Source organism: Urocitellus parryii, chromosome 7 (genome assembly GCF_045843805.1).
Source record: "Urocitellus parryii isolate mUroPar1 chromosome 7, mUroPar1.hap1, whole genome shotgun sequence".
Lineage (NCBI taxonomy): Eukaryota > Metazoa > Chordata > Mammalia > Rodentia > Sciuridae > Urocitellus > Urocitellus parryii.
Genome location: NC_135537.1, coordinates 157,750,257 through 157,765,122, shown reverse-complemented (window position 1 = coordinate 157,765,122; position 14,866 = coordinate 157,750,257). Strand labels below are relative to the sequence as shown.

The 14,866-nt window shown below is 35.1% G+C and overlaps 1 protein-coding gene across 8 annotated transcripts in view; it reads right to left on the bottom strand.

Moving 5' to 3' along the window:
* Spag9 (sperm associated antigen 9) overlaps positions 1–14,866 on the bottom strand; it is a 133,731-nt gene that overhangs the window by 36,944 nt on the left and 81,921 nt on the right. For 4 of the 8 annotated variants that reach the window (XM_026386873.2, XM_026386875.2, XM_026386876.2 and 1 more), the window contains 7 exons: positions 10,082–10,139; positions 8,474–8,626; positions 7,936–7,987; positions 5,580–5,710; positions 3,439–3,495; positions 3,328–3,339; positions 2,183–2,356 (listed from right to left, as the gene is read on the bottom strand). In XM_026386873.2, coding sequence (XP_026242658.2) covers positions 2,183–2,356; positions 3,328–3,339; positions 3,439–3,495; positions 5,580–5,710; positions 7,936–7,987; positions 8,474–8,626; positions 10,082–10,139 — 637 coding nt within the window. The remainder of the gene's footprint in view (positions 1–2,182; positions 2,357–3,327; positions 3,340–3,438; positions 3,496–5,579; positions 5,711–7,935; positions 7,988–8,473; positions 8,627–10,081; positions 10,140–14,866) is intronic. The other 4 variants (XM_026386874.2, XM_026386877.2, XM_026386878.2 and 1 more) reach the window with 1 other exon arrangement.

The following is a 14,866-nucleotide window of genomic DNA, read 5'->3' as shown; positions in this document are numbered from 1 at the left end:
AGCTGGAGTGTACGTAAGTACCACTGAGACTCGCTGCTCAGACCAGTGGTTAGCTGAAGCATCTATGCCAAGTGTGATAGCATGCACTTAGTATGTCCACCTTCAAGTTTACACGGGGCTCCAGAGGGCCTCCCAGTTTCATAAGAATTCCAAGTATCAGTATTTAAAGTTGAGGTGTTTCACATAAAACCTGGAGAGATCTGACTGCTCTCAAAGAAAAATATGGTAGCTGGTACACCCAGGTAGGAGAAAGTTTGAAGAGCAGCCTTAATAGAGAGGAGAGGGAGCTAGATTAGACTAGGAATGAAGAGTGGAATTGAGGGTGTTCTGTGCAGGACAGGCTGGTCTGCAGGGCATGCCAAACAAAGTTAGCTGACCTCTCAAACCCTCTGTCTGGTTCTATATCACCTGTTTGCTTCAAGCCCAAACGTCCACGCCCCCTGGGTTGAACACTTAACCCCTCCTGGGCCAACAAGGCAGCTTGCAGACCCAGAGACCCCATTAGATTTGGGCTATAAAAACTCCCTGTGCCTGTTCCTTCCCCCTATCATAAAGTTCATTCAGACTCAGGTGGGTAAAATTTCTAATCAAGCTTTTAACCAGCTTCTCAGGAATTACCAACTCCTGGCTACTGATGATACCTCCAGTCGAGACCTATGCCGAATGGACTGATATCATCATGGATCTGTGGTGGCAAGGAACCTTCGTTGATACCTGTGGGGGCTCCTTACTTCCCTCCTCTTTCTCCCACACCGCCCCATTTCAGCAAGAAGCAGCCAGAATGAGTTGACACCCATTCTCATTTAATAACAAAGAGGGGGAATGTTGGAAGTTGCCCCAGCTCCAAAGACTAACTTCCTCATCCCCCAAGAAGAGCCATCTAATGGTGAGCCCTGCTGGCTCACATGATCCTTACCCACCAATCAGAGCCCTGCTGGCTCACCTGATCCTACCCACCAATCAGACTAGCCCTGCTGGCTCACCTGATCCTTACCCTCCAATCAAAAAGCACCCCATGCCAACTGTCAAACCACCCCTGGCTCTATAAATATGCAGAGCTGTTCCTCAATAAATGGGATTTGCTCCGACAACAAGCCTTGTTTGTTCTTTCATGCTGTGTTGATCACAGTTAACAAATCTACCCATATACACATCAGGCATTTTACAAATATATGAAATATAATCCTAACACCTTTGAGATATGTTAGACTCATTTTTCAGTCAGAGAAACTGGGGCTCTAAGATGTTAGTCTGTCTAAGATACTAGTTTGTCTGTATATATCTAAGCAGTAAGAGAAAAGTTCAAATATTTAAGAAAAACAATTATATAAACCTTTAGCCAGGCATGGTGGTGCACACCTGCAATCCAGTGTCTCAGGAGGCCAAGGCAGAAGGATTGCAAGTTCAAAGCTAGCTTCAACGTCTTAGCAAGGCCCTAAACAACTTAAAGAGACCATGTCTCAAAATAAAAAATAAAAAGGAGCAGGTTGCAGTGGCACATGCCTGTAATCCCAGCAGCTTGGGAGGTGAAGTTTAAAGCCAGCCTCAGGAAAAAAAAAAAAAAAGACAAAGTAACTCAGTGATACCCTGTCTCTCTCTAAATAAAATACAAATCAGAGCTGGGGTTGTGGTTCAATGGTCGAGTGCCCTTGAGTTCAATCCCTGGTACCAAAAGATAGATAGCTAGATAGATAGGAAGAATAGATAGATAAGGGCTGGGGATGTAACTCTGTGATTAAGTGCCCGTGGGTTCAAACCCCAGTACCTAAATAAATAAACGTTTAGTATTTCTATTAATATTTATCAATGTCATACCAACAAAAATGAGGCATGTAAAAAAATTCCCCTTATGAAAACTGTGAAATGCAATTTTCTTTTGTTTTATATATTTATTTTTTTAGCTGTAGTTGAACACAATATCTTTAATTAATTAATTAATTTATTTTATGTGGTGCTGAGGATTGAACCCAGGGCCTTTAGGTAAGCTAACTACTACTGAGCCACAACCCCAGCCCTGCAATTTTCTTAATAAGTGCTGACCACAAGTAATTAATGGTAGACAAGTTATAGAAATAGTGTCTTTAGGTTTAACTGAATCCTTATAAAAGGTCTAATAAGGGGCAAGAAAATTTGAAAATGTTAACTTATTTTGGTCATGGCCATTCATCTAGAAAATACTTACTCTTCACTAAGGAAATCAAAAGCTTTGGACTTATCCCCAGGAAGCTGAGATAAGGTGCTGCTTCTTTTCTTGACAGAAGGAGTAACATGAGAGGTGGGTGCATTATACTTCAGATTAACAGGTGGTTCAGGCTTCTTTGTTGTATTACTTGAGGAGCTGAAAAGTCGGCTGAAACTAAAAAAAAAAAAAAAAGTGTATGTCTACCACGTTTGCTGTGATAAGAATTCATGATTTTCCACAAACTTTTAAGCTCAAGAAAATTCCAAAGTGCTTTAACAAGGCAATGAGGTTAGAAACTGGCAAAAACAGTCTTTGTAGTCACACACTGTAGCCAAACTCATATTTTCAGGGAAAAGAAACTACAGTTTAGGAAGCCAGACCTGTTCTTTAATTAGCAATTTCTATAATGTGAAAGGGAGAAGTTCTTGAGTATAGGGAGCTTCTACTGAATGAACAAAATAAAATCATTGCTTTGCTTGCTCCTACTTGGTGAATTTAAGAGTGGTTGTTAGGTAGCAAGATTAGGCCTCATGATGTGATCAGCAGCTTAGTACACCAGTTCTAAAAACAGTCTTATAGTGAAGTATTAGAACACACATTACCATGTTAACAAACATCTTATGTATTTTCTAAGTCAGTTCAACTTAAATTTCTTTCATGTCCACATTTTAAAAATTTGATGTTTCCATTAAGTATTTAATTTAAATCACTTTCATTTAAAACTTGATGTTTCCATAGCAGACTAATTAAAAGAGGGTTTTTTTAAATTTCTTTTTAGTTGTTGATAGATCTTTATTTATACACGGTGCTGAGAATCAAACCCAGTGCCTCACACATGCCAAGCCATTACACTACAGCTAAGCCACAGTCCCAGCCCCAAAAGGTAAGTTTTAATCATAGCATAAATATAATTCAAATTCAACACATACACACACTAATCAAATCCCTCAAACACCAACTTTCTCATCTTCACATCTTTCACAATCAATGAATGGGTAACATTTAATGGAGATCAAGGTAATTATCAGCTTTATAAATAGTCCCCCATTATTTTATTTAATTTGAGAGAGGATTCCATCAAATGCATAACCAACATGATGCAGCTTACGATAGCGTATTTTTTTGTCCTTCAATAACAGCCTTACCGAGTTGGCATGCTATAAAAAAAAAATTCAGTTTAGCTATTTATCTCCAATTTTTAAAAAATCAACTATAATCTTCCTGTTTCAAAGTGCTAATAGCCTTAATGTACTTACAACTGCCAGATGCTTGACCTTTTTTTTTCCTGCATGGCTGGATTTTCTCGTGATGCCCTATATTAAAAAAAAAAAACAATGGTCATCAGTTAGGTGTTCTGCTTTCTGAAAAACAAAAGACCCAAGAACTTCACAGGATACACAATTAAGTCCACAGTTAAGTTCAGCAAGTAGTTACTTTGATCCACCATTAGGAAGTCAATCTGTGAAAGTGAATAATACTAGATTAATAAAATACCATCTCTCACTCAAAGAGCTTAGTCTACTAACTGAAGATTATTATCTGTGTTGGAGAGAATAGCCAATATGTCTGAAAGTTAATATTTAAACATTTTTCCATTTCATTTTTTTTCTAAAGACATGGTCTCACCATGTTGCCAAATTAGAAACATCTTTTAGCTGGGTGCAATGATGCATACCTGTAATCCCAGTCACTCAGAATACTAAGGCAAGAATATTGCAAGTTCAAGGCCAACCTCAGCAACTTAGCAAAGCCCTAAGCAATTTAGCGAGACCCTGTTTCAAAATAAAAAGAGCTGGGGATATGGCTCAGAGGTAAATTGCCCTGGTCAAATCCCCAGTTCCTAAAATAGAATAAAATAAAAAATTAAAAACAACTTTTAGCTAGGCATGGTAGTGCTTGCCTGCAATCCCAGTCTTTAGGGAGGCTGAGCAGGGGCCTTCACAATTTAGTGAGATTCTGTCTCAAAATAAAATATACATTGTGTGCATGTACTAAAACATAACAACAAATTCCACCATTATGTACAACTATAATGCACCTATAAAAAATGACAGAACAAACAAACAAATAAATAAACAGGGCTAGGATATAGGTCAGTGATAGAGTGCCCCAGGGTTCAATCCTTCAGTACTAGAGAGGGTAAAAAGTCTTTTCAACAAACAAGAATAAGCTACCATTTCCTTTTACTCATTGATTATATCTTGGCTGTGAGAGTTAAAAAACAGCAATGAAAAACAGACTCTGGATATATGTCCTCAGTTTTAAAAATATTTAACATTTACCCTCTTTACCAAATACTACAGTTTAGAACACTCTTCTCAGGTTAGATTCCTTGTCCAATAAATAAGAATAACTTACCATAGGTACTATTTCTATTATTGCTATTATTAGTAAATCAAAAATGTAGGTATATTAGTAGGCAACTAATATACAAGCATTTCAAGAGCTCTTGCTAAATTAAAGGAATACTGTTAGTGAGAATATGACAATTAAATGGCAGAATTAGGTGAGATTTGAAACCCAATAAAAGACAATACTGCCAGGTATGGTGGTGCATGCCTTTTATTTCAGAGACTCAGGAGGCTGAGGAAGGAGGATTGCAAGTGTAAGACCAGCCTCAGCAACTTAGGCCCTGAACAACTTAGCAAGAACCTATCTCGAAATAAAAAATTAAAAGGGTTGGGGATGTGGTTCAGTGGTAAAGTGCCTGTGGATTCAATCCCTAGTACCAAAACCCAAAAAGATTGCATAACAAATTTTGATCTTTTCTTAACACTATGAAAGTAGTATCAGTTTCTTTTTTTCTGGTGTGATACTGGGGACTGAACCAGGGACACTCAACCACTGAGTTATAGTCCCAGCTCTTTCTATTTTGAGATAGGATCCCATTAAGTTGCCTTGGCTGGTCTCAAACTTGTGATTCTCTTGTCTCATCCCAAGTTGCTGGGATTACAGGCATGTACCACTTCAGTCAGCTCAGTTTTTACATGCTTTTGAAAAATGACCATCATTCCTCAGTAGTAACAACTGCCTTTTATAGATTGTGGGAGCCTCCTGGAAGATTCACAGTGACTCAAAAGATACCTTTTCTAATCACTTTCTATTACTAATCCAAGTATTATAGTCTCTCCTAGTAAACAGAGAAAATGATATTTACCCTCAAGGGAAGACTTGTTCTGAATGAAAAATATATAGATTTAAGAAACAATGGTAGGAAAACAACAAAGTACTTCTTTTTTTTTTAATATTTTTTTTTAGTTGTAGATGGACACGATATCTTTATTTATTTATTTTTATGTGGTGCTGAGGATCAAACCCAGTGCCTCACACGTGCAAGGCAGGCTCTCTACCACTGAGCCCGAGCCCCAGCCCCAGCCCACAGAGTACTTATACAAACCGAATCATCTCTGTCCATCGAACAGCTTCTTGAAGCTCCATTAATCTCTCCTTATACTGGTTTCTTTCCATGAGAACACGGGCCATTTCTACTCTAGTAAACCGCTTCCTCTGAGCTGTGGGTATATCACTCTATAATGACAAGAAAACAACAGATCACTTCAGGAGCTTATATGTGTTTTGGTATTAATCTCAGATTTAAGTAAAATCTTCAAGTTTTTAAACATTACTTAATTTCTGAAATAAAACAATGAAAATTTAAATAGTTCCTTATGACTAAAAAGAGGTAGGTGATTTAATTTCTAGACATAAATACTGATATTTAAACATATTATAAAGAAATTACAAAAATTAGTGCAGATTTGAAACTAAAACCCCAAACTGTTTTCTATACAGATTTAATATGCTCTCATCAGTTTTACTTAGAAATGTTGTTCTAATTGTGAATTTTGTGTTCTATAACAATCATCATTCAGAAAATAGCTACAAGCTAGTTCCAAAACCAACAATACATATGTACATCCAAGGATCAATATAAATGATAAACTTATTGCCTAGTTACCAGTGTACCCAAATATAAGAATAACTAAAATACGAGTAGAGATACAACAAAATAGAGACTACTGCATTAACTAGACTCATTCTTAGAACAAAGATGTGAATATGGAGGATGTGTAGGGTTAGGTTCCGAAAACGGCATGCCCAAGTTAACTTCCATCTGCTGCTGCTTTTTCAATGCTCTTGTGGGGAAAAAGGTAGGTTTAACTGTAGGTATTTTGCTTTGCTGAAAGGAGTATGAATATTTGGATCAAAGCTTGGGATATTAGGAGAAAAGCTGAGCTTAACCCTCAGCAGTCATCCTCCTTTGATCTCCTGTCACAGAACCTGGCCCCAGCTTTAAATAAAAGTTAATGACGAATAACAAAGGATCTGAATTTTGCCAATACAGCAAGTAATCCCATTATTAGGTAGATAACCTAGAAAAATTCCTATACGCTGAGACTTGCACTAAAATGTTCTTGACAGCAGCATTACTTATGGTAGTAAAACACAAGACTAACCTAAATATTCATTAACAGGAAGACAGATAAATTGTAGAATATTTATGTAATAGGATATTATGAACAACAACACTATTCTACAATACAGGTTAAATCTCAAAAATATGTTATTGAGAAAAGAAGCAAGTCTTCAAGACTAAATACATATGAAACACAAAAATAATGAAAACCATACTTTGTAAAGGGACATACATACACATATACACATGGTATGATACAATTATTGTTTTTTAAAGTTGAATAAATGATAAATACAGGATCAAGGTTTCCTTTGGAGTGGAGGAGCCCAGAGTAGTTCAATGTTTGGTAGTGGCCTAGTTCTTAAACTGGGTAGTGGATTCATAAAGTTAACTTATTCATAACTTATATGTTACATGTTTTCTGTCTGTATTAATTAATATATTAAAACACGAAAGGGCGGGTAAGATGGTAGAATGAGATGGAAATTATTACCCCTATGTATGGGTAGAATTGCATGAATGGTGTGACTCTACATCATGTACAACCAGAGAAATGAAAAGTTGTGCTCCACTTGTATAAAAAATAAAATTAAGTAAATAAATACACAAACACAGAATAAACTAAAAGGGGAATCAAATGATAATTCTCTTCAGGACTCCAATATATCTCAAGTCTGATCTTTAGTGTGAAACACCTGTTATAAGAATGATAATAAAGCTACTAAAAGAATTACCAGCATGACAACACTGGCATGAAATTCATACTTTATTCTTTTGTACTGATGTACACAGACAGCAATATGGGATAAATTTTAGTACTTGAAGCTCATGTATATATACATACATGTATTCATGTATATAGATAGCAATATGGGCTAAATGCTTAGTACTTAAAATTCTAGATTTCATCTTTTTATGTTAAATACTATTAAATAATTTTATTGTTTTCATATTTCTCTAAAACTTTTATTTTTGCAATGCCAGAAACTCAACCCACGCCCACCTAGACCAGGCTTTCATATTTCTAAGTTAAAATATGAAACAAAATAAATGATAAACAACAAAACCCAAAATGTTCCAGCTGGTCTTTGAACTTGAATAGGCAAACCACAGATCAGAGCACAGAGACAGAAAAAACATAAAAACACAGCATGTAGCTAGAAAGCTTAGCACCTGAACACTCTGGGGAAGCATGAGCTATCCTTTTCATTACCCATAAACATGTCTTCTAATTATTTAAAATATTTACAATGCTATATATCCAAATCTTAATTAGCAAGATTTTCTAAAAGTATCAAAACATGGTAAGATAAAAACCCCAAAATTATAAACCTACATCATCATCATCTTTTGCTTTCTGCCTTGCATCTTCAGCTTCTGCACGAGCTCTAGTGGGAAAATAAACAAAACACGTTATTTAAACTGAGTTCATCTTTTCAAAATACTGAAAGTGTAGGTGAAGAATTTTAACTACCACTAAAGTATTATTTTTCTTGTTCCAAAAGGGCATTTTGTTACCTTCAATTCAGAAAGATATTATCATAGCATTCCTTAAAAAATAAAACCCAAAATAAAAAACTGGGTGAAGAAAAAAATGAATTTTAATTTCCTTATTATCAAAGATACTTGAATAGTTTTAATACTTTTCACATCAAGACACAAACAAAAATGATAATATCTGGATGACAAGCTGGTAAATGGAAGGTCTGCTCACTGCAGAGATAAGGGCTGGGGGCATTTCACACTCTCCAGGGAGCTCTTGGCCCTTCCTGACTTGAGAGAGTTAAAGGTCTCAAGCTCAGGATTATACCTATAACCTTTTGTGGCATCCTGGCAAAGACAGTTTGGTTTAGAGCAGTACAGCCAAAACTTACTTTCTGAGCTCCTCTTCCAATTCTTTGTTCTTTTCTTCTAGCTTCAGTTTGGCTTGTTTCACAGCCTCTAATTCCCCTTGCAGCACGTCTTTCTCACAGGTGAGTTCATCCACTTTTGCTATCAGATCATTCTTTACTACATTCAAAGCATTTCTAAGAAACACATATTTCAAGTGCAAGATTACACGAATACTCTTTTGTCTTTCAGATTATTCCTTTGTACCCCAAAGTAACTGTACAATCATAAAGCTAAATAACTGAAGACTTGTGGACATTCTGCCTGATGCTGTTTGTAAACAAAAGCAAAAGAATAAAAAACATTCAAGTGTTTACTATTCTTCCCACTTATTTAAAGGAAGAATGGATAAAACAAGACAGACCAAGAAAAAAAATCAGAATTAACCAAGATTATTCCCAGTGTGGTAGCACATGCCTGTAATCTCAGTGACTTGGGAGGCTGAGGCAGAAGGATTGCATGTTTAAAGCCAGCCTCAACAACTTAGTGGGGCCCTCAGCAACTTAACGAGACCCTGTCTCAAAATAAAAAAATAGAAAAAAAGTGGGGATGTACTTCAGTGGTTAAGTGCTCCTGGGTTCAACTGTAAGTACCAAAAAAAGAAAGCAAATTAACATTAAGGCAACTACTATTATTAGTAAATTCTTCTTTTTTCTTTTTTAATACTTTTCACATTAAGACACAAACAAAAATGATAATATCTGGATGACAAGCTGGTAAATGGAAGGCCTGCTCACTGCAGAGATAAGGGCTGGGGGCATTTCACACTCACACTGGGTATTGAACCCAGGACACTTACCACTGAGCACATCCTCTATGCTTTTTTTTTGAGATGGGAGTCTTGCTAAATTGCTGAGGCTGGCCTTGAACTCAAAATTCTCCTGCCTCAGCCATCCGAATCACTGGATTACAAGTGTGTGCCACTACACCTAGCTTCTATTGTTTGTGAGTTCTGAAGAGAGATTGCCCAATCAATAAAGTTGAATAACTCCTTGAAGTTAAAACACTCTGAACTGGAGAGAAATTTAAGAAAAAAGTTCAAGAGGGAGTTTTTTTTAGGTATAGTGGACATAGGACCTTCTGATAGTTGTATTTTGGGTGACTATCTATACATGTTCCAGTGATCTGACATAGCAAATTGATGAGGGGACCCAGTCTACTTTTTATCCACATGACAAATGATTTGCTCCATTAAATAAAATTTCACATTCCTTGAGGGCCTAAGACTCCATAAATTGTACTAGAGAATATTCAACCTTGGTGGAAAGTTCCATAAAAATGGGCTGGGCATGTATCAAATCATTTGTGCAGAAATAGAGATAAGAACATAGACAAATCTTAGAGAAGAGAGCAAAAAATAAATTCAAAAAACAAAAACAAGTACTGGACACATCCACAAGATTAAGAGAAAGGCATGGATACTTATAAAGTGGAAAAATAACAAAAATTTGTGTTCTGCAAAGGTCCTATTACATATTTTCACAGAGAGAGAAAAGACAGAATTAGTGCTGTGTTAAACTGATGAAGTGTCACTGACTTGGACAAAAAGAAAATTTATTATTTCTTATTCCTTGTTAAAATTTCATACTTACTTGGTTTCCAACAGTTGTGTATTTTCTAGTATAAGATTCTCAACTTCACGACCCATTCCTATCAAAAGACAAATGATAAAAGACCTTGAAAATAAGTCGTGTAACAAATTATATATAAGCTATAGTCATAAATTTTATCTATCCTCTAAGAAGTCTTATTGTGCATCTAGTTTCATTTGACATATATGCTTGTATAAATTCTAAGATTATAAATAATTATCACAAAATAAAGCTAAACATCTTGTTGTCCAATTTTTCTGTTCTTGTTTTTTTTTTTTTTGAGACAGGGCCTTGCTATGGTGTCTAAGACAGTTTAAAATTCCTGGACTCAAGCAATCTTCCTGTGTTAATCTCCCAATTAGCTGGAGTTACAGGTTTATGCTAATGCACTCAACTCTTGCTGGTCTTCTTTAAATCTGTTAGTCTATATTTTATTTCTCATAGATAATATTTAAAAAGATCAAAATCTTTTGCCAAATATTCTAACAAGTAGCATTATTTAGAGAGAAAAAAGAATGGCATTAATGTAGATCAGAAATTGTTTCTAAATCACAGCTGATATTAGGCTTCTGCCTAAAAATTTGGTTTTATTAATACAGAATAGACAGAAACAAGGTCAAAAAGAGACAGAACTCCAAGGCAGATGAAACCTTACCAAAGAAATTATGGTCTTAAAGCCCATGCATTCCATGTAAAGCAAAAACAAAGAACAAGAAATGTTTTATGTAAGAAACAGCATGAAAACAGATTATTAATCTATAAAGTTCTATGCATGACATGAAAAACATCTGGAATCAGTGTTATGATTTAATGCACAATGATGTGTAAACAACAAAAAATAAAGATGATTTCCTTCATTCATATGGATGCTCTCTGTACACTGAAAAAAATGCTTTACCAATTCTCTCTCACAATAAAATTCAATATAATTAGATTGAAAACCCCACAATTTGGGTTGGGATGTAACTCAGTGGCAGAGTGCTTGCCTAGCATGTGTGAAGTCTTGGGTTCAATTCCCAACACAGATTTAAAAAAAGAAGAAGAAGAAGCCCTAAGTCAATAATACAAGGTTTCCTATAAAATACCACCTATGAAATAATAATACGATTGTTATTTTATAGAAATATACTTAATATTTTAATTGGTACTATAAAACAGGCATGTAGAACATTTAATGCCATATCCAAAGCAGACTTTAAGGAGAATAAAGCTATGTAATTTGCTTCTCTTAAGAAAATGAAGAAATAAAATAACACTTTAAAGAATATTATAAAACAAGAACACCCAAATCCCAAATCCATCACTTTACTCATCCCAACAAACAAAACAAACCTAGGCATGCTAAAAATCCCATGGACTTATATTTTGTCTTTACCAGAAGTAGCAACATATTTAACCTGGCAGCCATATATTTTTTATAAACTGAAAAAACAAAAGGAAAACTAAAAAACTTTCTAAATCCCAGCCCCAAAATAACTTCTGCCAAATTGTTTGCTTTAAACACAAATGTTAACCTTTCAATAAAGACACAGAGACAGAAGAAACTGAGTTTGAACTAGCTGAAAAAGTTCATATAATAAATATGTTTACTTGTTTACTATATATCACAAACAATATATAAGCATAAAAGCTGAAAATATATGCAGGGCAAAAAAAAAAAAACAAGTTGAGCAGAAAAAAAAATGATGAGAAAGCATTAAATGAGAACAGCAGGCAAGAACACCTAGCTTATAAAGCAGTAATATGAAATAATTTAAAAGTATACACACCAGAATATTCCCCTGGGTAAGCAGCCCAAGAGTAAAATGAATGAGAATCTCAATTAGATTATTTTCTGAAAGCAAGAAGTAAACTCATTTATTTTAAAATGAGAGAGAGGTAACAAGAAATTGAAACAATATAGGGAAAATATTAAAGACAAAGTATAAATAAATATTATAAATAGAAAAAAAAAGAAATATATCCCATGAGAACCTTTTCCTAAAATCTAGCTTCTAAAGTTTAAACTTAAACATTGAAGAGTGGAAGAGATTTTTAAAATCTAGTGCACAGAGCTGGGAATGTGGCTCAGTGGTGGAATGCTTGCCTAGCATGTATGAGGCCCTGGGATCAATCCCTGGCATTAAGGAGAAAAAAAAAAAATCCAGTGCATAAATTTAAAATATGTTAAGTGGGAATATTCAAATTTATATCAATAAATATATCAATAAAATATATCAATAAAAACTAACTCATTATAATTATAGGAAAAATACTACTTGAAGAGGTCTCATCTCTATTCAAGACTTAAACTAAGTATAAACTTCAGTCTAACATTTTTGAAACTGACTACTAAAAACAAGGGGGTGGGGAACTCCCTGACAGCTTTTAAATTATAGAAGTCTCATTTGAATATTAGCACTGATGCTCAAGTTAGGTCCACAGATAGGCTTCAGAGTTATCTAGTAAACCCTTGAGAAAGTATGCCCCATTATATCTTATTGTACACACTTTTCCAAAGGTACATTGCTCTCTTAAAAAATTCTCCCTTAAGGGATTTTTAATCCCCAAAAGTGAAGAAGCAGATTTAGAGATGAAACAAAACTGTTAGAACTATTTAACAATATTGTTCATTTAGTTGCTGTGCTTATGTGCTAAAAATGCAGTAATGCAGTTGTTCTGTCCACACTGAACATATTTAGGAGAAAACAAACAAGACTGGGGACTGGCTGCAAGAGGCTGTTCATTCACCACGACAGTACATACTGGTGCAAGAATAGGAGACAAGCAACAAAGTTAAGCTTGAGGCATGTCAAATATAGAGTCCTGTAAATCATCACAGGAGCAATAGGTAGGCAGTTTGGAAATCACAGTCTGTGACACTAGGAAAAAAGATGGGATGGAGATAAAAACTTACATTAGTCACAAAAATTAAGAAACAATGACAGCAAGTATGATTTCCCAAAGAAAGAAGCAGGCCTAGGACAGGAAAGCTGATATCTGAAAGTTGAGCAGAGAAAGCATATCCTGGTAAGATAACCAAAAAGGAAAAGCCAGAGGCAGAAAAGGAAGAAGACAAGTCTGATATTACAGAAACCCAATAAGGATAGTTTTATAGACAACTACTTTTGAGAAGTCATGTGAAATAACTGAGAAGGAATCACAACTAAGAAGGCTATTGAAGGCAAGGTTGGTGAGAATGCAGACAGCAGTAGAATGAGGAGCAAGTAAAACTGTGAAGTCCTGCTGGTTAAAGACTACAAGAAGTTTTGAAGTTTTGCTCACTATCATAGATACAGTGCTTTGCACATAGCACATATTGTAGCATAACAAGTGTAACTAAAAATGAGAAAAAAATGAGTGATAGCTGACAGACAATAATGAGTTTCAGGGTCAAAAGAGGGAAATATTCTTATTTTTAAATAGAAAAGACCTAAATATGTTTAAATGATAATGGGAAGAAGTTAATAGTGATAGAGAAGTTGAAAATATGTAAGATAATTAAGAAAAATCTCAAGAGTTGACTTATGAACATATGATTTCCAAGTTCTAGGGATGTAGTCATGAGTGACAAAGTGGAGAAAAGGACAACGGTATAACGATTAAAGAACTAAGTCCTATGGGCTGGGGATGTGGCTCAAGCGGTAGCGCGCTCGTCTGGCATGCGTGCGGCCCGGGTTCGATCCTCAGCACCACATACCAACAAAGATGTTGTGTCCGCCGAAAACTAAAAAATAAATATTAAAAATTCTCTCTCTCTCTCTCCTCTCTCACTCTCTCTTTAAAAAAAAAAAAAAAAAAAACTAAGTCCTAGGAGAAAACCATTTTATAATAATATAGGAACTTAAAAAATAAAAATAAAGAGGGCTGGGGTTGTGGCTCAGTGGTAAAGTGCTTGTCTAGCACGTGTGAGACATTGGGTTTGATCCCTAACACAATAAATAAATAGATAGATAGATAAATGGTGTTGTGTCCATCTACAACTGATTTTTTAAAAATGAAATGGACAGTGGATTCAACAACCCAAGGTTAATTAAAGGCCGTAGAGAACAATTTTATTAGCTGAACTATCTCCCATTTAGTGAGTATTACTTAAGCTGTTATCACTAAATTGCACACACAAGAGAAGCCAAGGAATATATTCCTTAGAAATTTCATTTACCATTTTGGACACAGGCACTGAACTTAATATATTAAAATATTCTAATCTGAAATATACTAATATCTGCAAATGCAAAAGATAGCAGTTTACATTTTCTTTCTTATCTTCATCGTGGAAAGGAAACCAAAAGAATCAAGATTTTGTTTTTAATCAATTTATTATGCTTAATGACTTTCACCAAATACTTGACCTAATTAAAAGACCACAAGTGTTTCAGAGTACTGTCTTGTTTTATTTTTTATAGGGACAGCTAGGGATGTAATCAGTGTAGAGTACTTGCTGAGTGTGCACAGGGTCTTATGTTCAATTCCCAGCACTACAGTTACTGAATTAATTAAAATTGATTCTTTAAAAAAATTTTATAGTTGTAGATGAACAACATGCCTTTATTTGTTTAGTTTTTTTTTAATGTGGTGCTCAGGATCAAACCCAGTGCCTCACACATGTTAGGCAAGTGCTCTGCCATTGAGCTGTAATCCCAGCCCAAAGTTAATTCTTGGAGAGAAAGAAAGTTTGGTGCCACCAGCCTCTTTTATTACTCACTATTCAGTTATGAGGCAACAGAGGGTACAAATTATTTCCAAAAATTCTTCATGCTGATTAATAATAAAGAGAAGCAATATGAAGGATTTGGAGAGGGGAAG